We start from the raw sequence: 20051 nt of genomic DNA, 5'->3' as shown, positions 1-20051 counted from the left end.
TGCTTGCCCACGTGAGTTAAAGCTGCCATTTTGTATGTAATTTTTCAGAGGTCATTTTACTTCACCATTCCATCGAAGAACTAGAAACTGTTGTCAGGGCTCTTAAACAATGTCTAATAGAGGTGAAAGAACAAGAGTCTATGTAGGTGATCTCGGTTCCGGAGGATCCAAACCAGAACTGGAAAAAGAGTTCGAAAGATATGGTCCTCTGAAGAGTGTCTGGGTTGCCAGAAATCCACCAGGTCAGTAGTTCATACAATGTTTCACAAGTGACTTCCGAAAATGTGTTAACATAAATATTTGTTCTAATCATAGCACCCCAAAATTAGTTTTGTTTTAGAAAAACAAAATAATGACTAGAACCACTCCCTTTTTAACTCTGAAAGGACTGGCCAGTTTCCGTGTGAGGAAAACGGCCTGGTATGCGCATGCATCAGAATAACCAAGATCTTGGTAACAGTCTTCTAATTACAGCGCCACCATAATAAACGCCACGTCAGCATCAGCATATTTTAAAAAGCGCCAAACCGTTGCTGGAATTAGCGCTTATAAAAGTGCTTGTTTAAGACATCAAGACGATCATTCTGCATCTTTGACCCTCCACACTTCTACACAGTTGTCTAACCCATAGCTACAGTCAATGAATGTTGTTCACGAGTCATTCAGCTTGCAGCTAGCAAGTGAAACTGAGCTATACCACGCCCATTTTCTCTACAAAATTCTACACTAGCTATAGAACATAAGCGCCACCATAATTTCGGCGTCAGAAGTTCTAGTTAACAGTGATCATCCATTTTGGGGGAATTTTCTGTGTCAGGGGCACGTCCATCGCAAACCCTCTCTATGCAGGGGCCGGGTGTATACCCCACCTGGTCGGTGGTGAACCAAAACTAAAGAATTAGCATACAAAAATTTTAATTCTGGGCACATCCTGTCATACAGGGGAAGGGAAAAGGGGGATTATCCCTCCTCTAGCTCCAATCCCCCCCCCCCCCCCCCCCCCCTAAAATTTGCATTCAGGTATATACTTTCCCCTCTACTTCAAAATCCTGTATGACACCCTGACTGTATATGGTCAAACTGTCCAAGTCAAGGGCGTATAAAAGAAGAGAGGGTATGCTACTCCACTATCAGTACACGTAGCTAGCAGAGTTCAAACGTGGGCGGATGAATGTGTGAATTTGCATGAGTGTTAAAAATAAAATTTAGATCTTTAGCTTTTCATGCACGTTCATTTACCCACATTTGAACTCTGCTCTTTTACAGTTGCATGCCCTCTCTTCTTTTATACGCCCTTGGTTATGTCATAAATTGAAGAGTTAGAGGGATAGGAAACAGTTGGTATTTGCGGATAGATTTCGCGGCTCCACTGCAGATTCAATGTAAAATCATCACGTGCACCACTCCGTTTCCTACCCCTTTAACTCTTCAATCTACGGTTACATACATGTATAAACCTTGAGTGATTGTTCTCCCTTTTCACACAGGTTTTGCTTTTATTGAGTTTGAGGATCCTCGTGATGCGGAAGATGCAGTTAAGGATATGGATGGTCGTAGAGTTTGTGGAGTTACTATCAAGTGTGAATTAGCCAAAGGCACCAGCAGGTTTGTGTATGCCAACTCCCAAATGTGTGTATACAAGCCATAGTGCACAATTCAGACCTGGAGGCAGTGGTCGTGGTTTTAAAGAAGAGCGCCGAGGCGGTGGACCACCATCAATAGTAAGCAGCCGTTATCGCAGAAGTCCACCTAGATATGGTGATCGTCGTCGAAGCAGGTACGTGCTAGAGAGTTGTAATACTATTACATTTTGTAGCTCGTAAATTTAGTATGCCGTGCAACAAACCAAGAGAAAAGATATTTTGTACCACTTGTGTCTGTACCTGATATAATAATTATAATACTTACTCAGTCCTTATTATAACGGTCGGCAGTTGGCACTTTACCGACCATTTAGTGCACCTGACCGGTCAATTTTCCATGTGTTCTGACAAATTGGCCAGACAATATTTGCCAAAATGTAGCATGGTCTTAGTGCAGTATCATTTTTATGTGTGCTTCTCACAGGCTTATCTGCATCGCACGTAATGTGCATGTTTGAAAGATTCAACATCTGTCTGCGCTTCTGCAGCTCAGCCAATTCACTATGGTCATAGTTTACAACCCACTCCCTGAAGTATCTAGCTTCTCTGCTGATATTCCAATAGCTGGTATTAACATCTCTACTCTGCTATTTGGTCTACCTCCTCATGCCCCTCATCCTCCACACATCTACATGCTATGTGTTTCACCTCTGCGGGAAGCATTTTGCTCCTGTTTCCATCTTTCCATGTGATAACTGTGTTTGTCGTCTTTAACCTCTTCATTAGGTCTCCATACGGTCGGTCCAAGAGTCCAAGCCCTAGAAGGTGAGTTATCCGTTTGTTTTCGCCTGATCATCTTGGGGGTTTGATGCAATTTTTTTATTTGCTTGTGTATGTGGAAATGTGTAGATTGTTTAGCAGCTCAAGTAACTGTATAGTCACCTCAGTTCATAGGTGCAAGATCAACCAGGATTAAGCATTGTGGTTTTACTGCATGTTACTCCGTGATTATGCTCCAGGTCTCGTTCCCGTTCTCCCCCAAGGAGAGGAGGTCGCAGCCCAGATTATCAGTGAGTACAATTTCTGTTCTTTTAAGCGCAATAACCATTTTATGCAGCCCAGATTATCAGTGAGTACAAAATCTGTTGTTTTAGCGTAATAACCATTTTATGTTGTTCTATCTTGCAGGCGAGGCGGTCGCAGCCCTAGTCCATACAGGTGAGTTTTGATAGTGTATTAAAAACACTGGTTTTGACTGCTACAGCTCTCTTTGTGTAGGAAAGGCAATTCATCCTTCGATGAGGCATGTTTACTCTAAATATCTTTTTTGTTGTGATATGCATGTTGATCAATATTGATTGTATCATTCTTCTTTCAGACGGTCTCCAGGGAGAGATAGAGATGGAAAATACTACTAAGCTGCTTTGTACGAACTCTTTATTATGATTATATTATACATGTACATGTACCTTTGAACTCAACCCCTTACGGTATTGTAACGAGTGCAATTGTTTTTGTACTTAAATGTGCCAGTTGTTCATTACTAACTGAGGTCGAATCATCAATGAGGAGATACATAATTATTATTCTTGAACTGCATGCAGCTTGACTCGTCATTAATACTATTTTCATGCATGGTTTATTAAAAGTAAGGCTGCTAGCCCAAAAGTGAAATGGTATGCAATGCTGTGTCAGCGATTATAGACCTAGACTAAATTCCAGTGTGCTTCCGAGGTCAGTACAGTAATTGTGACATAAGTAGATATCACATGATAATTATATAGATAGGACTGGACTAGCCTCGATTCCAGGCCGCTCTAATTGTTTAGGCCTTGAGATCGAGAAGGCCAAGGAGGCTAGGACTCGACTGGACGTATGATTTGGTAAGCTATTATTAAACGTAAAGTTAACATGCAAGTGAATATCTTATTGCATTCTTTATGAAGTCACCTGTACTGTTTCACAGTGATACGATGGCTTTTCAAAAGTGCATGTGCGTATGTTTGGCTGTGGTGCTGGTTGTGTGCTCGATTGTAGCTGCTAGCAAGCCTGCATTAAAGGATGATTTTCCATTCCGAAATGTCTCGTTACAAATTCCAGAGAGAGTCAAGGTATGCTAGTCTAGCTAGCTAGCTAATGTGATTCCGGTGTCATAGGATAGAACCTCCGGGCGACAGTTTCTCCCCCGGAGCCTGCGGTCTTAGGACAATGCCTCCCCCCGGTGGTTTCGTCCTAGGACAGAATCCCCGCCCCCAGGATATATCATCCGGGTACATGTACCCTGTCAAAACCTGGTCAAGGCTTTAGTATAATAAGCGTGCGCGTGCATGCGAAATGTATAGACTGTTAGCAATCAGAATGGCTACTCAACAAGAGTATGAGGACATACTGCTGTACAAGACTGCTGCCAGCAATGCTGGCCAGAAGAAATACAGAGACGGGCTTTCCACTAATGACAAGAGAAGTATAAGAGACAAAGCTCAAAGATATGCTCTGCAGCAACAATGCTTATACCTGCCTGAGAAGGACAGCACTGGCATGCATAGAATGAGAAGAGTTGTGGTGAAGCAAGAGGAGAAAAGCAGGATACTAAACATGTGCCACGATGGACTGGATGGGATGCATTTTAGGAGAGACAAGACCTATGGAAAGGTATATTTATCATCATATCTTATAAAGTATAATTACATCTGTTTCATGCATGTAGGTTGCTCAGGATTTCTACTGGAAAGGCCTACATGCTGACGTCATACAGCTCTGCAAGCACTGCGACAAATGCCAACGAACGAATCACCAACTGCAGAAGCCCAGAGCAGAACTACACCCCATCCCTGTGACAAAGGTCTGGTACAGAGTTGGTATTGACTTGGTAGGACCTCTACCTGAAACAAGCTCTGGAAACAAGTACATTATCACCCTTTCAGACTATTTCTCTAAGTGGCCTGAGGCTGCCCCACTCCCATCAAAATCAGCAGAAGGTGTAGCAAAATTTCTGTTTGACACATTTTGCAGCCATGGGTGGCCAAAAGTGATTCAATCAGACCAAGGAAGAGAGTTTGTCAACGAAATCAACACCCGACTTTTTCAGTTGACTGACATACAGCACTGCGTATCAAGTGCTTACCACCCACAAACAAATGGCCTTGATGAACGCTTCAACCAGACTCTAGTGAACACTCTCAAGAAGGTAATCGATTCTAGTACTGATGACTGGGATCAGCATCTCTCTGCTGCTCTTTATGCCTATCGCATATCAAAACAGATAAAATTTTAATTATTATATCATGCATGCATATGTTATTTTTTGATTGTAGGCGTCATCAAAGTACACACCCTTTTTCCTAATGTTCAATCGCCACCCGCGGAAAGCTGTTACTTTTGATATGGATCAACGAGATGGTGCCGACACTATAGAAGATAGAGGAGATGCTGACCAATTGAGTGGAGAGGAGACTGAAAATGAAGAAGACGGAGAAGACATGGATGGAATTCTCCGAAGGTTGATGGAAATTCGTGACCGCTGTCACCTCAATGCCAAGGAGAACATTGCTGCTGCACAGCAAAAACAGAAGCAGCAGTATGACAACAAGTATAACTCTTTGAAGGTATTATTTTATATAGCAAACTTTAGCTTATTTTTTTCCATTTTTGTCGTAGAGTTATCCAGTTGGCAGCAGTGTCATGCTAAAGAATATGGCCAATTCTCATCGAATGGGAGGGAAAATGGACTGCACCTGGAAAGGTCCATATATTGTCCATAAGATCCTTGACAAGGGTAGATACGAGTTGCAGTCTGGGAGCGGCAAAGTATTGAAAAAGTGTTACAATGGGGTACTGCTAAAGGAATACTACTCTCCAGGTAAAGTGTGGCTAGCAATAACCTCCTTCTGTCGTGTTCCTTGCTATATAATTATGCTTAAAACATTTTACAGAAACCAACGATGAAGAAAACACTCTTCCTGGCTCTGAAGACAACCACTCTTCTCCAGTCAAATCACCTCCTAAGAATAAACGAATGCCTGACGTACCCTCTCAAAATCCTGACCTACCCTCTCAAAAGCCTGACCTACCCTCTCAAAAGCCTGATGTACCCTCTCAAAAGCCTGATATACCCTCTCAAAAGCCTGATGTACCCTTTCAAAAGCCTGACCTTCCAATAATCAAGGCCCAGGTAAGACAACGTTTATGCAATTATGATAATTTTACTTGTACACGTGCAGCTGTGCAAATCTTCTTTGTTGAAGAACGACAGCACTGGATTGCCACTTCTCTGTTTAAGGGTGAACTGTATTTGTACGACAGCTGCTTCAATGGAACGCTTTCCCCAAGTACTGAGCTCCAGATAGCACAAGTGTATAGCCCATTAATTCAATGCAATGGGCTGTTGATTTCTGTGGTGGCTCTCCAGCAGCAAGAGGGTGCTAACAACTGCGGACTATTTAGCATTGCTACTGCATATCGCGCTGCTATGAACGATAATGTGGATTCTCTAGTGTTTGATGAGGCCAAAATGAGAGCACATCTCATTAAGTGCTTTGAGAAGGGCAAACTCTCACGGTTCCCTCGCACAAAAAAAGCGATGCCCAAAAGACCAACACCACAAATCATTGCCATTACAATATACTGCATGTGCAAGAGACCGGACTCTTTTGAGGATATGGTCATGTGTGACAAATGTAGTGAGTGGTATCACTATCGCTGTGCCAAAATTCGCAAAGAACCAGTAGGTAATTGGTTTTGTTCTGGTTGCATCACTTTATGATTTGTGCACTTTTGGTTATATTTATTGTACTTCTTTCTCTTGCATTGTTGTATATATTGAGTATTGAGATCTATAACATAATAGATACAGAATCTATTGCATCTAGATCTAGTTAGGCTTTGTCTATGGCTGTTTACTTTGTAGCCTAGACTAGTCCTCTCAGATTACCTGTGGACTGACTTTCACCTGCACCGCAGAATGGGGGAGCTCTGGTCCTGGGGTAGGAGCTTTTGTCCTAGGACAGAAACTCCGGGGGGAGGATTTATCCTAAGGACGGAACCCCCCCGGAGCTCCTGTCCTGGGGGAGGCCGTGTCCTGTGACACCGGTACTAGATGATTTGTATTTATATATAATAGTTTGTGTGTAGTTATAAAATGTGGTAAATGCTGCAGGATCTGGTGGACAGGTTAACTCTAGATGAGATGGTTCTGCAAATGTCCAGAGGAGGAGCTAGCAAAAACGGTGAGCAAAAAACCATTATCATAATAGGTGTTTATTGTTTATTTCTTTCATTTGGGCCGGGTTTAGGTCCAGCTCCAGCCATTTCCAGACTGGGTATCAATCCATACCAATGGGGAACTGAATGTTTGAGTGGAGATGTGGATGCCGGACCAGCAACTTCTTTTCCTATGGCTATAGGCATGGTCAGTAATAATTGTTTGTGTAATTATAGTCTTGTCAAGCATTCTGTAACCCTAGTATAGTGGTACGCGTATACTGCACCTTTTTGCAGGCTGCAACATTCAACTTCGATATTGTTCATGCTGTTGCTTCCGCAATCGGTGATGAAGTTCGTGCTAAGGTGAGATTCTATTGTGTAGTCACACTGCCTCCTATGACGGCCTGGCGAGTCTACTACTAACTGCATGCCCATGTGCTGTATAGAACAATAAATATGTGTCTGACGGTAACTATGGGTTCCACACTGGATTGAGCTGCTGGAGCCCTGTATTGAACATCCTCCGTGACCCCAGATGGGGCAGGAATCAGGTAATATATACTATATATTGCTTAATTATTTTACATATAGTTTGCTCTTGAAGGAAACGTACGGAGAGGACCCCTACCTGTCTGGCTATTTGGCTAGAGCCTATGTGACGGGGCTACAAGGAGGTCAGTACATGTGACAGTATCTTATACTGGAAGCTTATGTGAAATACAGCATGAGGGTGAACAAATTTGAGTTACACCTGAGATTACTTTTTCGAGCTACATAATTATGTAATAAAATCATGTTGTAATAAAAAAGCATACTGTATAATAAATTTTACATATTCCAGATGATGAACGCTATGTAAAAGCAAATGCTGGGTGCAAGCATTTTGATGTCTACGGTGGACCTGAAAATATTCCAATCAGCAGATTTGACTTCAATGCGAAGGTTCTACTTGTAGAGTAGGTGATAGCTAAAATTAAGCCATCTTTTCAGGTGTCTGAGCAAGACTGGCGGATGACCTTCTTGCCACCGTTCAAGGCTTGTGTAGACGCAGGAGCCTGGAGTCTCATGTGCAGCTACAACAGGTTAGTGTCGTACCATCCATTGGAACTTACAGTACTTTAGCTCTTGGCGTATGGTGAGGACAGTATCAATGGAGTGCCTGCCTGTGCCAACAAAAAACTTCTTACAGACATACTTCGGATGGAGTGGGGATTTAAAGGTACGTATACATTTACCAGGCATTCAAGATAATTATGATTTATGTTTTTGCAGGCTATGTGGTCAGTGACCAAGGAGCCATTGGTAAGTAGCCTATGGTTCTATAATAATTATAGTGATTTTGCTGCAGAGATAATGATCACCAACCACCATTACACCAACAACTCTGTGGACACTGCTGCTGCCGCTGTTAATGCTGGTACTTGTCTTGAGGATGCTAACTCTGCAGACAATGTGTTCTCCCACATTGGAGAAGCTGTGACTCAGGTGAGTGTCCAGGTATTGCTTGCTTACTCACACCAGTATTGTGTAATTATTTATAGAATAAAATTTCGATGGACACAGTAAAAGATGCTGTGAGTCGTCTTTTCACTGTCAGAATGAAACTGGGAGAGTTTGACCCTCCAGAAATGAACAAGTACACCAAGTATGTTATCATATCAGATTGCGTAGCCGCACAAGGAATATGGTAAAGCTGGCTGTGTGTGTGTCGGTCTGTGTATCTATACCGGTGTTTCAGCTTGTAATTACTTCGCAATAGGATAAGCTTCTAGCCACGATTTTGATTCATGATTTGCAAACTATAAAGCTTTCTTTCAAGTTACGTACGGTTAGTTTTACTTACAGTGAATGCTGTTGCAGTCTAGTCTCTTCAGAATCATGCATATCATATCTGTTCGCACTAATCTTATGAGTTAGCCCTACTATATTAAAGTGCTAGCTATTTTTTGTATCTATAAAAAAAGAGCTGTAAGTTGTGTAATTATGCCTCGGTGCGCATGCGCAAGCGAGATACACGGTAGTACGTGTGTGTGTGTGTGTGTCTGTGTAGACTGCTACAGCTGCTCAAGGATGAATCAAGTGCAAGTAAGAGTTTCTATAGGCTTCTAGTCATGTTTACTTGGATTTTAATTCGTGGATTTGCAAAATAATGCTTCGTTCTCGAGTTATGCCTAGTTTTGCTTACTTGGAATGCCATTGCAGCCTTTTCAAAAGAGCACGTAGCCAAACTTGTTTACCAAGTGTTGCTACTCTACATAGTAGTTAGCTCTGCACTAGAACACTAGCTATTGGTAGCTGCAAGAGTGAGAAGAGAGCTGCAAGCTTAAAGCTCTCTGACTTGCAGCCATTAATTTTAGACTTGAACTTTTGGCATCGATCGTTTTTAATTACCCACTCTTTGAGTTTCTCTGGATTTTACATGCAGTAAAATTAAAATGTTCATCATGATATAAATTATAATCAATGTGTGTATAAAAGTAGCTTTATGTCATGTAGCTTTGGCATCTCCACCGAGGCATCAGCACCTGCGGTGCTTTCATTATAATCAAGAGTGCATAAGAAGAAAAGAGTGTCAAACTACTGATACTTCTACACAAACACTGTGCACAAAGTAACATGACTCGCACGTGATAAAGTATTGTAAATTTACTAGTAATCTCCTAGCTAGCTAAATGTTAACCGTGACGTTTTTAGGGGTGTGGTAATCGAACAATTCTATAGTTGTTCGCGTTCAACGTTCAGAGCTTGTGGAGCTGCTCACTGCACACTGATAGGAGACGATATCTTCGCAAAAATCGTATAAATAGAGACAATAGTCGAGTTGATCCTCTTCACTTGCACTCTTTACTCACTATTAACAACTTCTGTGCGTTAATTGCGAGTTGCTCACGTGCAATTGACAGGATGTCACGTTACTTTGTGCACAGTGTTTGTGTAGAAGTATCAATAGTTCGACACTCTTCTCTTCCTATGCACCCTTGATATTATAATGATGTACTTACAGTGTGAAAAATAAATATGGATGGCGACGAACAAAAACTATATGATGCTGTAATTTGGATGAATTTACTACTGCCAGAAGGAGCATTCATTTTAACTTTTATCTCTCTACAGATCCACCTCTCTTTTAATTGTTCATTGACTAGAAATGCATTATTAAACACTAAACTTATATGATACGTACGTCTAGCCATTAAAACTACTGTTTTTCATTTAGCTCCTCCATTAAGCTCTTCTTCCATAACACCCTTGAGACCCTTGAATGAAACAAAGCATGCCGCGGTGCTTAGCAATTTTTAATTGATGTTGTTCTTGTACACAGGCTAAATCAGTCGGACTTCATTCAAAGCAAAGAACACATCCAGCTTGCTCATGATATGGCTGTTCAGTCGTTTGTCCTCCTTAAGAACAATATGGACACTGGACTGCCACTCACCAAGCAGTACAACCTAGCATGTGTATGTTACTAACTCAACACTAAGTGCAAGAACATGTATACCCATTTCAGATTGTTGGACCTATGATCAATAACACAAATGGGTTCTATGGTGACTACAGTCCTATCGTAAGAAGCTATGGCACCTACATTTCCTTACATGACTGTACATAATTATGTAACCCTTTTTATGGATTTCCAGCCTGATCATGTTGTTACACCTCTGATGGGCATTCGAGATCTAACAAAGGCTGTGAAGCAAATCAGTGCCAATGTTGGTTGCACTGATGGTCCCACTTGCAAGTAAGTTTTTTTTTATATTGCATTATCATCTTTTATCGTGCTATTAATTCTTGCGCAGTTACTATAACGGTTCGTCTGTCAAGAACGCTTGCAGAGAAGCAGATATTGCATTTGTGTGTCTTGGTAATGGAGGTGAGCTGGCTATCTAATATCACATTTTCATTGTGAATACACATTCCCAGGTAAAGTTATTGGTCATGAAGGAAGCGACAGGTCAAATATTGACTTTCCTGGACAACAGCTTAATATCTTGAAAGACGCTACAATGTCAGTGAACGGTGAGTGCTGTTGGCTTACATTTATCCAAAAACTGATGTTCGTTTATTCAGGGCCCACAATCCTGCTGATGTATAATGCTGGACCAGTAGACCTCACTTGGGCCGATGCAAGTGATAAAGTTGTGTCCATTTTAGAGAACTTCTATCCTGCTCAGGTACCCAATATACTTATCTATTTTCCATGTATGTATGTGTATTTGTAGACTGCTGGTTCTGCTTTGGCTGATGTATTAAATGGAGTAGTAAGTCCTGGGGGACGCTTACCTTACACTTGGCCAGTCAGCTTAGATCAAGTTCCTCCAATAGTGGACTACACTATGGTCAACAGGACTTACCGCTACTTCCAAAGCGAACCTTTATACCCATTTGGCTATGGACTGTGAGTTAATCTTGTTATTCCCATGTACCAATTCTTTCCATGCAAATTGTCGCATCAGATCGTACTCAACTTTCAAGTACTCTGGTTTAACTGTGTCTCCAAGTAGTGTAAAGGCAGGGGGAAATGTGACAGTAAGTTTGCAGGTCACCAACACTGGAGCCAAGTACACTGCCGATGAGGTCATTCAAGTGTACATCTCATGGCCAAATGGAGTAGCAGTAGCTCCTATCAGACAGCTCGTTGGTGTGGCGAGGAAAACAATCAAACCTGGAGTCACATTCTCAGTGAGTACATGTAGTTTTCTTCTGCTGCACTTGTCCTTGTCGTGATTCATTCTACATTAATTTTTGGAGGCATAACTATTAATAACATGTAATTTCCTCTAGGTGTCTTTCACTATCAGTGGTTATCAGATGCAGCTATATGACAGCAAGTGGTTCATCCCTACTGGAAGGATGACGGTGTATGCAGGAGGCCAGCAACCAAACCAGACCAGAGTAACTACATCCAACGTCCTTCAGGCTTTATTTACTGTGATATAAGCGAGTTTTGTCAGCACAGAATCTGAGATAGTGAAATAATAGTGAAATACCTTAATTTAGAACACTGAAGTGCTTTAATTATTATTATTTTTCAATCAGCTTTACTGTATCCCTCGTGCGGCTATGCCTTGAGGCATAATTAGCATGATAAATTTACAAAAGTGATCCCTACAGTATACCAAATGCAGTTGCAAAAGGGCTTTGCAGCTTTTTGAACACTGAAGTGCTTTAATCAGCTTTACTGTATCCCTCGAGGCATAATTAATAGTATGGCTAAGAGTGCAATAATAAGCAATGGCAAGGATACTAATTGCACGAGGCGTAGCCCGCCGAGTGCTATTAACCTTGCCAGTGCTTTTTATGAGTGCTATTAATCCCTTATTGCACGAGTAGCCATACTATTGATTGTTAATCGTTTGTGATGCAAGATATTTTTAGCTGCAGTTTCAGTAAAAAAAATTTGCCGCGGCCATTATTCGAACATGCGGTCGTCAAGGCAGTAATTGCACGCCGTTAATGAACGATGTGCAATTATTGCCTTGACGACGTGCCATTACTGATACGCGATTAATCACTGTAAGAATCACAGTGAATAATAGGACAACATGCGATTATCCCTGGTAATAATTTACAAAATTAATGTGATCCCTACCCAATGCAGTGGCAAAATGCTTTAAAAACTGCATTGCGGTAAGATATAGTAATGCATAATTATATATATATATATGTGGAAGAAGCTTGAAGTACATGTATACTCTGGTTTTTTGCACAATAGAATTGGCAGGCATCACCACACACATTATTTTCTTGAAGGAGTCATATTACGCATTAGCCTCGTTCCCAGGCCGCACTTCCTCGAATAGTGGTGAAGGCAGCTAATTACGCATGTACAGTTTATAGTGGGAAATCAGTTAGGTGAACCAATTAAGGTATGGGACTGTTTCACCATAATTTTCGATGTTGCATCCTCCGCAGTGCTCAAATTTGCTATTAAAAAAGTGCCTTTTTGATGAGTATCATCTAACGGCTAAGGTCCAAAAATTTGATTGAACATTTCAGAAACAACATTTCAGAAACACTTTTAATTTCTTCCTTGATTAAGCCATTTTCAGCTAAAGGAATAATTATTTCTCCCTAACACTCCAAACATTATGATTATAGTGGAACACAATGTTTGGGGTGTTTGGGAGAAATAAATATTTTTGGCCTTGGTGATATCAGCCAGGAGCACATTCTCCAAAAAAATCTCACAAAATTAATTAGCCTCGATTCCAGGCCGCTCTCAATTGAGAAAGACGGTGAGAGGGACTGGGATCGAGGCTAAAAATTAATGATGTGGCACTGGATGAAATACAATAGCAAATTGTGAGTGGAAACCCAGAGGTCATTTTCTCCTGACTGAGCATAATTATTCTGCATGACAAAGGGCGGCCCACGCCCAATCTACAATTATAGATACATGTAGTATAGTAGCCCCTCGATCCATATCCCAGGCCGCGCCGCTCTTCGGCCTTGTGAGGCTACATGTAGTACTGCTCCCCAAAACAGACCAAGGAGGGGAAATTCGATGAATATCATTATAAAACCACAAACAGAGTCACAACAAATCACAAAAAGTCACTCTAGCAAAACACACCATGCAAAAGCAACATTACTGTGTTGTGGCCATTCTGACCTCTGACCTGGACCACTAATTAGTTGTTTTTTTTTTTGCATTCTGCAAAAATAATAATTATGACCCGTGAAACGTAAGGTGTGGCCTAATTAATTATAGGCTTCTCACTTCATGGTTTACAATTAAATGGAGGGGAAAGGTACTCATTCCGACAGCAGTGAATCAGAAGAGCAGTCAAGATCTACAAGTCATCAAAAGACAAAGACAGAGCCTAAAAAGGTGAAATGCAGAATGATGTTGTGGTAGTGTGCGTTATTTAGAGCATTAATTTATCAACTGAGTGGTGGCTGAGATTTTGACCTCAAATACCTCTTCTAGGCAGTATTTTAGTACGTTTGTACTCAGTTATTGTTTATAAATTACAGCACATGCGCTAGCTGCAAGCCATTTATATTTTTTGCAATTTGGAAATAAGGTGGGTAATTTAAATTCTTCAGAGCTTAGTCTCGGCTCAGCTTAAACATCTAGAATCTATAAAGATAATACGGCCCCACTGCCATCCCAGATTGAACGCAATTCTTGAGGTCCTAAAATAAAACACGAACTTTTTACGGACTTGTAAAAAAAAGAGCAAGAGTGTTCGTGTTGCCAAAGCATGCACCTTTATTTTTGAGCCTATGATTACGCACAACTGTATACTGTATTTGTAAATGCAGTTGTAAAATACAGAGACCAAAATCAAACCATCCATCATTGACCTGCTCACCTATGAGATTGCACACTACACTGCTAAACCATACTTTCCACATTAATTTGTTATTTTTGAGAACCTCCCTAATGGAAGCACTACGAGTGGAGACACCTAGCTAAAATAGCTAAAAGACATGAAGCTACTAGGTTAAATGATCAAATCGTAAAGCGGAAAATGATCGATTGTCGTAACTAAAAATGATCCGAAGTCCATTAAATATGGCTGCATGAACAGATAAGTGCATCTTTGCAGTTCTTTTCTCACTCTTGCAGCTACCAATAGCTAGCGTTCTAGTGTACAGCTAACTACTAAGTAGCATACAGGTGTACATTGTAGGTGCCAACGTCCCCAGCCAAATGTCAGGGACAAAAGCGTTAGCCCCCGAGCAGCTGGCCGCCGAAGGAGGGAAATGTAGGATAATTGGAGCACACGACTCTGATGTTCAGTGCAAAGACAACAATTCCTTCTTCCATGTTTTCCTGCATGTAAATTGTTGTGGGGATGCAGGGATGCCCCAGTATCACTGCTCAGCTCTCAATGTAGTTCACTAGCTCACTGCGCATGCTCATAATAAGTCATTATTAGCAGTAATTTCAGGCCTGCTAAGCTTTACTGGAGCTTAGTAACCCAGCTCAGGAGCAGCAACCTTGAAAATCCTGGATATCTGAGGTTTCCCTTCAGGACAAGGGACAAGGATGCTAAATCTGGGACGTTCCCAGCGGACAAATTTGTTCGCACTGCTCTGAAAGGAAAGGCTACAATGGTGTTCCATGTAAGCAAACCTAGCTATAACTCGAGAACGAAGCAATATTATTTTGCAAAACCACAAATTGCAATCCAAGAAAACATGACTATAAGAAGCCTATAGAAACTTTTGCTTGCACTTTATTTATCTTTGAGCAGCTGTAGCAGTCTACACACACAGACAGACACACAAACGCACTACCGTACACCTTGCTGTGCATGCGCACCCGAGGCATAATTACTATGATTCTTGCCATCCAGTACAGTTTGAGATACCGTATTGTTTTCGTGGGCAAGCTGAATTTCCCCCCATAAAAACGTAGGCGTGGTTTACCGTAACGCATACAATGCAGTGCAGGCAATGAAATGTTTACTCGCAAAAGTCACCTTGTTCGAGTTGAACGAATTTTTACACCACGAAAATTACCGCTTACGGTAGTACCCTTATATCATCCTTAAGAGTGGTAGTCCAGATTGATGAGTCACTAGTTTGTCACACCCCCTAAAGTAAAGCATAATGCTCACACAGACACATTAATTACATACAATGTTACCTTGCATGCTCTTTAACACCACTGGGGAAAGGCATACTCAGATCGACGGAGTGCACCAGTTTGGCTCTCTCAGCAATGTGGAGTCACATTCGTCCTGCTATGTCCATTAGCTACATAAATTATAGTATAGTTACCTGGATGAGCACATGTGAAAGGAAAGATATAGGGCATGCGGCCTTCTAATAGCTTACAGTTCCTATAGGAGGGCAGCTCCATCACAACACCTCCCCTCACTTAACCGCCAGTTATAGTGCGAAATTTTTGAGGCACTTAAATTTCAAGCATTTTATTAAATACTTGTTCATGGGTTGACTGCTTACTAGAAGCCATGACTTTAATCTTTGCATGTTATAGCAGATAATTTTAATTAAAAAACAGTAAAAATTAAGCCCCTTGAACATTTTGCAGCCACGCAGAGTAAAGAAGCTTGTGCAGAAATTGAAGTATCACCATGTGACTATTGACTCCGCCCATCGTTTCCATCATAGAGCCATGTATCTGCAGAGGAGGCTGGAACCACTTGACCTTAGCTAACTATAAGGTTACTGCATGTATTAATTTGGTTTTCTTCAAACTTCTCTTGCAGACTACTTCTAGCCTAATTTTTAGTGTCTGTAAGCTGCAGTTTTATTTTCGCCAATTTTGCTTCAAAGCAGAGACACAAACCAGTGCTCTTGCTCTTGTGCTGACCTTCAGACTATACCGCTCTGGTCTCGAGGCTAGCACAAGAGCACTGACTTATATTTTTGCTTCTGAACAAAATTGGCAAAAGTGAAATGTTGATCACCCTGAAAAACTTTTTAAACTTACAGAAACTACAAACTAGGCTATAAGAATAGTGACCGTAAATTACCTACGGTCAGGTGGATTCGTCCTGATCCGAATATTCTCTCATGCATGCAGACCAGCAAAAAAATTTCAAGCAAAGCATCTACTGTCAGCGAAGAACGAAATCACAGGGAGAGGGATAATTATGAAGATCAAGGCTATAAAAATCGTAAAAGTTGTCATTTTTCGACTTAGTGTGTATAAATTATAGCAGGAGCAGATTACAGAAGGAGTGTCTTACGTTGGGAATCGCATCTCGTGCAAGTTTGCAAAGAATGACCGAACTGCTAAGTGGGTGATAATCATCTGCGGGCGAGTGCTAATTGAGCTGATGGTGCACCTTTACCAGCGCATAGGTGAAAAGCTTCAGCTAGCTAGTGAGCTATAGGCCTGGTAATAAGCTCTCTGTAAGTGTTCTAAAAATCCCAGTAAGACTCCCTACTGCAAAAACAAAACACCGTTAGTCTAGGTCTAGCAAACTTAATTTTTACATGAATATGATGTGATGTGTATACCAACATCTATCACTGACAGAATCTTCCATGATGTATACCAACATCTATTAAAGACCTAGCTATTCGTTTTAGCTCTTTCCGGCTCAACCTAGCTCTCCTGCTGCTTCACTACATACAAAATCTGTTCATAATGATATTCACAGGCTGACTTAAAACATTTCTTCCCATGTAGAGTTAGACGTTCCTTCTGTAATCTGCTCCTGATTATACATACATGTACATGCACATGTCTTATGTTTGTAAATTAACTGCTTAGGGTCGCATAAGCGGCACAGATCTCGAAGCCCGTTGTCACTAAGAGCTTCGCATCACAAATCACATCGAGATGAGAGGCGTCGATCGAACCATAGGAGGTGAATTTTATTAATGCCATAATTATGACTTGAATGAATGAGTTGGTGCCATTGATATAATTACAATATTATTCTTGCTCATTCCAGACTATCTCAATCGCCTAAAGAATGTAAATTAACAAGCAGTGAACACTCCTTTACTTCTAGTGGTCCAAGTTGTGAAAAAAAGAGCTATCATGAAGACAAACTCGCCAGTAAAAATTTATTAGCAGCAAAAAAGACTGGTTGTGAAGGTACTGCAAAACAAGAGCGTGAAGAAATTCAAGAGGTAGTGGATGGCATTTCAAGTGATGACAGTAAGTTTGAACATGAACTGAATATTGTGTCCAATATTATTCAGTCGTCTAATCAATAGAGGATAGTTTTGAGCAAGCCATTGCTGCTGCACAAGAGTTAGCTTCCAAGCAACCATCCTATCTCAGTGCCCTGGCAAAACCTATAACACAGCAACAAAGAGTTGTCCAGGAGAAGCGGAAGCTGTTGTGGTCTGGGAAAAAAAACAAAGTAAGATAAATAATATTATTATGCACAATTGACCATTATGTTAGGTGAGGTCACACTCAAGTGATTTACTGCAATACCGTATAGCTGGTTGTTTTCAAGGATTGACCCAGAACACGAATGCCTCGAAAATTGGTTTACATCCGTATTGAAACCTATCTACTGTAGGGGTGTGGTCATTTGAACCGCTATCTTCGAAATGTTTAGTTTGGGCAATCTGCGAAAATTTAGCCCCTCGAAAATAACCCGTTAATACGGTAGTTGCTTCAAATGGTCACCGTCATGTTGTACTATACCTTTAACCCATATAAGAAGTATAAATGATGTCTGTGAAATTATTCACCTAATGTAGGTAGTCCAATCCAGAAACCAATGGGAAAGTGTGTCACTTGGAAAAGATGGTGAAGACAACAAATTTAGGAGGCTTATGGGAATTGGTGCGTGCAACAACATGAATGTTTTGTCCTTTTACCTTTCCAAGGTACAGGTAAATCTTCATCTTCTCAATGTACGCAACCCAGTGAGCAGATTAATGAGGGTAGTGCAAAGAGTTCAGAGAGAGCACTAACAGCTTTGGAGCAGCAGTATGAAGCATCTCGTTTCCTCACACATGTAGCTAGGGGAGTTGGATTAGGCTATGGCTCACAGGCACTTACGACTGAACTTCCATCCCAAAAAGACTCTACTGATAAACTGCATGAGACTTTGTAGCTAGGTGTTGACTCAACGGTTGTTGCAATGTGAAATGTGAAACATTATGATTATTATAATTGATTACTCAGCTTTTGGTATTAGAATGACGGGTATAACTAGCGTTTTTAGTGATTGAGGTATATATAATGGGAGATATTTAGAGAGGTAATTCCTGTATTTAGCTACTGTGTAATGAAACCAGAAATATACTCATTTAAGAGTTGCCACAGCAAGAAATTTAACTATCGCCATTTTTTGAAGGGTAAAAATTCGTTATTTTCGTGAGCTACATGTAGTGGCAAAAGCTGGAATGCGGAATGGAATGGAATATGTGAATGACAAAATTAGTATGATGCTGATGGTTCTGTATAATTGGCCCTTGATGTTTTAAAGAATTTGTGCGTGTTGAAAGACATGCACGCTGAACATGTGCAACTAACGATCTTTGGTATGGAGAAATTAATTCTCAACCATTCACTCAAGCTAAAATAGGAAAACGCAAACTACCCAATAGGCCATGAAGCAAATTCTGCTCTATTTGATAAGATACTTTGCACATGAAATTAAAAGATTTAAATATAAATTGCAAATCACATGCTCATCTTCATAGCCTAGCATGTAGCTGGCTGTAATCATCGCATGACACCTGTAGGAAAGAGGATCAACAACATTGTTGCACAGTGGTAATGAGAAACAGTTTAGAGTAGAATTTTGCTGACTGCAACCCACTGTGTGTGGAAATCTATGGCAAAGGCTTGGTTATACACCAGACTGTTGTGTACAGTCAACATAAGTACTATAATTATATTATGTTCACCAAAAAAGATATAACGCAATGTCATTTCATGTTCTGTTCCGTACTCCATTCCGCATTCCGGCTGTGACGGGATATGCCCTTTGTGGTTGATGTTGATTTGCTGTGATAATTATGTTGGTGGGCCCCTCTTTACAGGCCTGGAATTGAGGCTATCCCCTCTTGTACCCACCATCCATTTATTGTTTATGCTGGAGTTGGCCATGAGAACCTGCTTTCCGTATATATGACACGTACTGTAATTACATCACTAGGGTATTTATATACCTTTTTATTTTAGTCAATCAGACAAAATGTGGTGAAACCTTACAATCTACCCCTACAATTTAGTTTACACTATAATTATAGTGCATAATTTTACCTTTTATTTGCCTAACAAAAACAAACAAAATGTCATGCTGAAGCAAATTTTAATCCAATTGACATTGTATGATGTTTTTTATCGTCATTATTCTGACTGACAAGCTGTTGTTTTGCCCGCTGTATATAATTATTGACAAAAAAAAATTGCGAAACTTCAATAATGATGTTTTGACCAAGTATGTTCCACACACCCCCCATGGATGTAGCTCTTTTCTACACTTTTTCCAAGTCATTAATTTTATGTATTTATTTTGGTGTGGGTTCCATACATTACTGGAGAACTGTATTCCAAATGAGGTCTAACCATAGATTGAGTAGATAGGGATTGGAAACGAGGTACCCTCGAAGTACCATCCGTGTTTCCCCGCGGTTTTAATCGAGGCTTACTTCCAACGTGGAGTCTAAACATAAATAATTCATGAGAATTGTTTTTGCTGTCTGTAAAAAGTCCACGAGCAGTTCTGCTGCTAAACATCAACTTCATCAAATACTTGTGGCCATTTGGGGACACAGCATACTACTTAGTGACACAACCTTAGCTATATCATAGTAGCTAAAGTAACACAAGCATGAAAAATCGCTCTGTGTTAGACTAGC

At 40.7% G+C, this 20051-nt stretch overlaps 3 protein-coding genes across 10 annotated transcripts; all 3 read left to right on the top strand.

Annotated features, from left to right (window-relative positions):
* On the top strand, positions 1-3148 carry LOC135339971 (serine/arginine-rich splicing factor 3-like). Of its 5 annotated transcripts, none has more exons than XR_010396144.1 (8): positions 1-242; positions 1488-1605; positions 1649-1777; positions 2370-2408; positions 2603-2712; positions 2772-2801; positions 2862-2886; positions 2962-3148. XR_010396144.1 is itself a non-coding variant. In XM_064536236.1 (8 exons), exons 1-8 carry the CDS (start codon positions 110-112, stop codon positions 2980-2982), a joined length of 546 nt encoding a protein of 181 aa, XP_064392306.1. In that variant the 5' UTR covers positions 1-109; the 3' UTR covers positions 2983-3148. The 5 variants fall into 5 exon arrangements, 3 of the variants coding, with proteins under 3 accessions (XP_064392306.1, XP_064392307.1, XP_064392308.1); XM_064536236.1 differs by having other exon boundaries at positions 2603-2653; XM_064536238.1 differs by having other exon boundaries at positions 2-242; positions 1661-1777; positions 2603-2653.
* A 157-nt stretch (positions 3149-3305) lies between these two features.
* LOC135339960 (uncharacterized) lies at positions 3306-11818 on the top strand. Of its 4 annotated transcripts, XM_064536218.1 has the most exons (22): positions 3306-3466; positions 3550-3694; positions 6739-6808; positions 6875-6990; positions 7080-7148; positions 7232-7336; positions 7390-7459; positions 7627-7727; positions 7776-7867; positions 7931-8004; positions 8058-8087; positions 8134-8270; positions 8327-8430; positions 10108-10243; positions 10294-10350; positions 10424-10524; positions 10583-10656; positions 10707-10802; positions 10854-10957; positions 11006-11181; positions 11240-11465; positions 11568-11818. In XM_064536218.1, exons 1-22 carry the CDS (start codon positions 3459-3461, stop codon positions 11721-11723), a joined length of 2247 nt encoding a protein of 748 aa, XP_064392288.1. In that variant the 5' UTR covers positions 3306-3458; the 3' UTR covers positions 11724-11818. The 4 variants fall into 4 exon arrangements, with proteins under 4 accessions (XP_064392288.1, XP_064392287.1, XP_064392289.1 ...); XM_064536217.1 differs by having other exon boundaries at positions 6739-6990; XM_064536219.1 differs by lacking the exon at positions 3550-3694 and having other exon boundaries at positions 3402-3466.
* A 592-nt stretch (positions 11819-12410) lies between these two features.
* LOC135339968 (arginine/serine-rich coiled-coil protein 2-like) lies at positions 12411-18366 on the top strand. Its single transcript, XM_064536231.1, has 7 exons — positions 12411-13617; positions 16291-16384; positions 16987-17083; positions 17171-17379; positions 17439-17587; positions 17937-18021; positions 18072-18366. Exons 1-7 carry the CDS (start codon positions 13525-13527, stop codon positions 18293-18295), a joined length of 951 nt encoding a protein of 316 aa, XP_064392301.1. The 5' UTR covers positions 12411-13524; the 3' UTR covers positions 18296-18366.
* The last annotated feature ends 1685 nt before the right edge of the window (positions 18367-20051 follow it).

This window comes from Halichondria panicea, chromosome 8, assembly GCF_963675165.1.
Source record: "Halichondria panicea chromosome 8, odHalPani1.1, whole genome shotgun sequence".
Lineage (NCBI taxonomy): Eukaryota > Metazoa > Porifera > Demospongiae > Suberitida > Halichondriidae > Halichondria > Halichondria panicea.
The sequence above is the reverse complement of the archived record's forward strand: the minus strand, read 5'-3'. Positions and strand labels throughout refer to the sequence as shown.

Bases quoted from the DNA above. Each gene is read 5' to 3' on its own strand.
- LOC135339960 (XM_064536217.1), top strand. The intron at 3,695-6,738 runs GTATGCTAGTCT...TAAATGCTGCAG, and splicing joins AAATTCCAGAGAGAGTCAAG to GATCTGGTGGACAGGTTAAC. The intron at 6,991-7,079 runs GTCAGTAATAAT...ACCTTTTTGCAG, and splicing joins TTCCTATGGCTATAGGCATG to GCTGCAACATTCAACTTCGA.
- LOC135339968 (XM_064536231.1), top strand. From the start codon at position 13,525: ATGGAGGGGAAAGGTACTCATTCCGACAGCAGTGAATCAGAAGAGCAG. The intron at 17,084-17,170 runs GTGAATTTTATT...TGCTCATTCCAG, and splicing joins CGTCGATCGAACCATAGGAG to ACTATCTCAATCGCCTAAAG. The intron at 17,380-17,438 runs GTAAGTTTGAAC...TCTAATCAATAG, and splicing joins TGGCATTTCAAGTGATGACA to AGGATAGTTTTGAGCAAGCC.
- LOC135339971 (XM_064536236.1), top strand. From the start codon at position 110: ATGTCTAATAGAGGTGAAAGAACAAGAGTCTATGTAGGTGATCTCGGT. The intron at 243-1,487 runs GTCAGTAGTTCA...CTTTTCACACAG, and splicing joins GGTTGCCAGAAATCCACCAG to GTTTTGCTTTTATTGAGTTT. The intron at 2,887-2,961 runs GCATGTTTACTC...TTCTTCTTTCAG, and splicing joins GCAATTCATCCTTCGATGAG to ACGGTCTCCAGGGAGAGATA.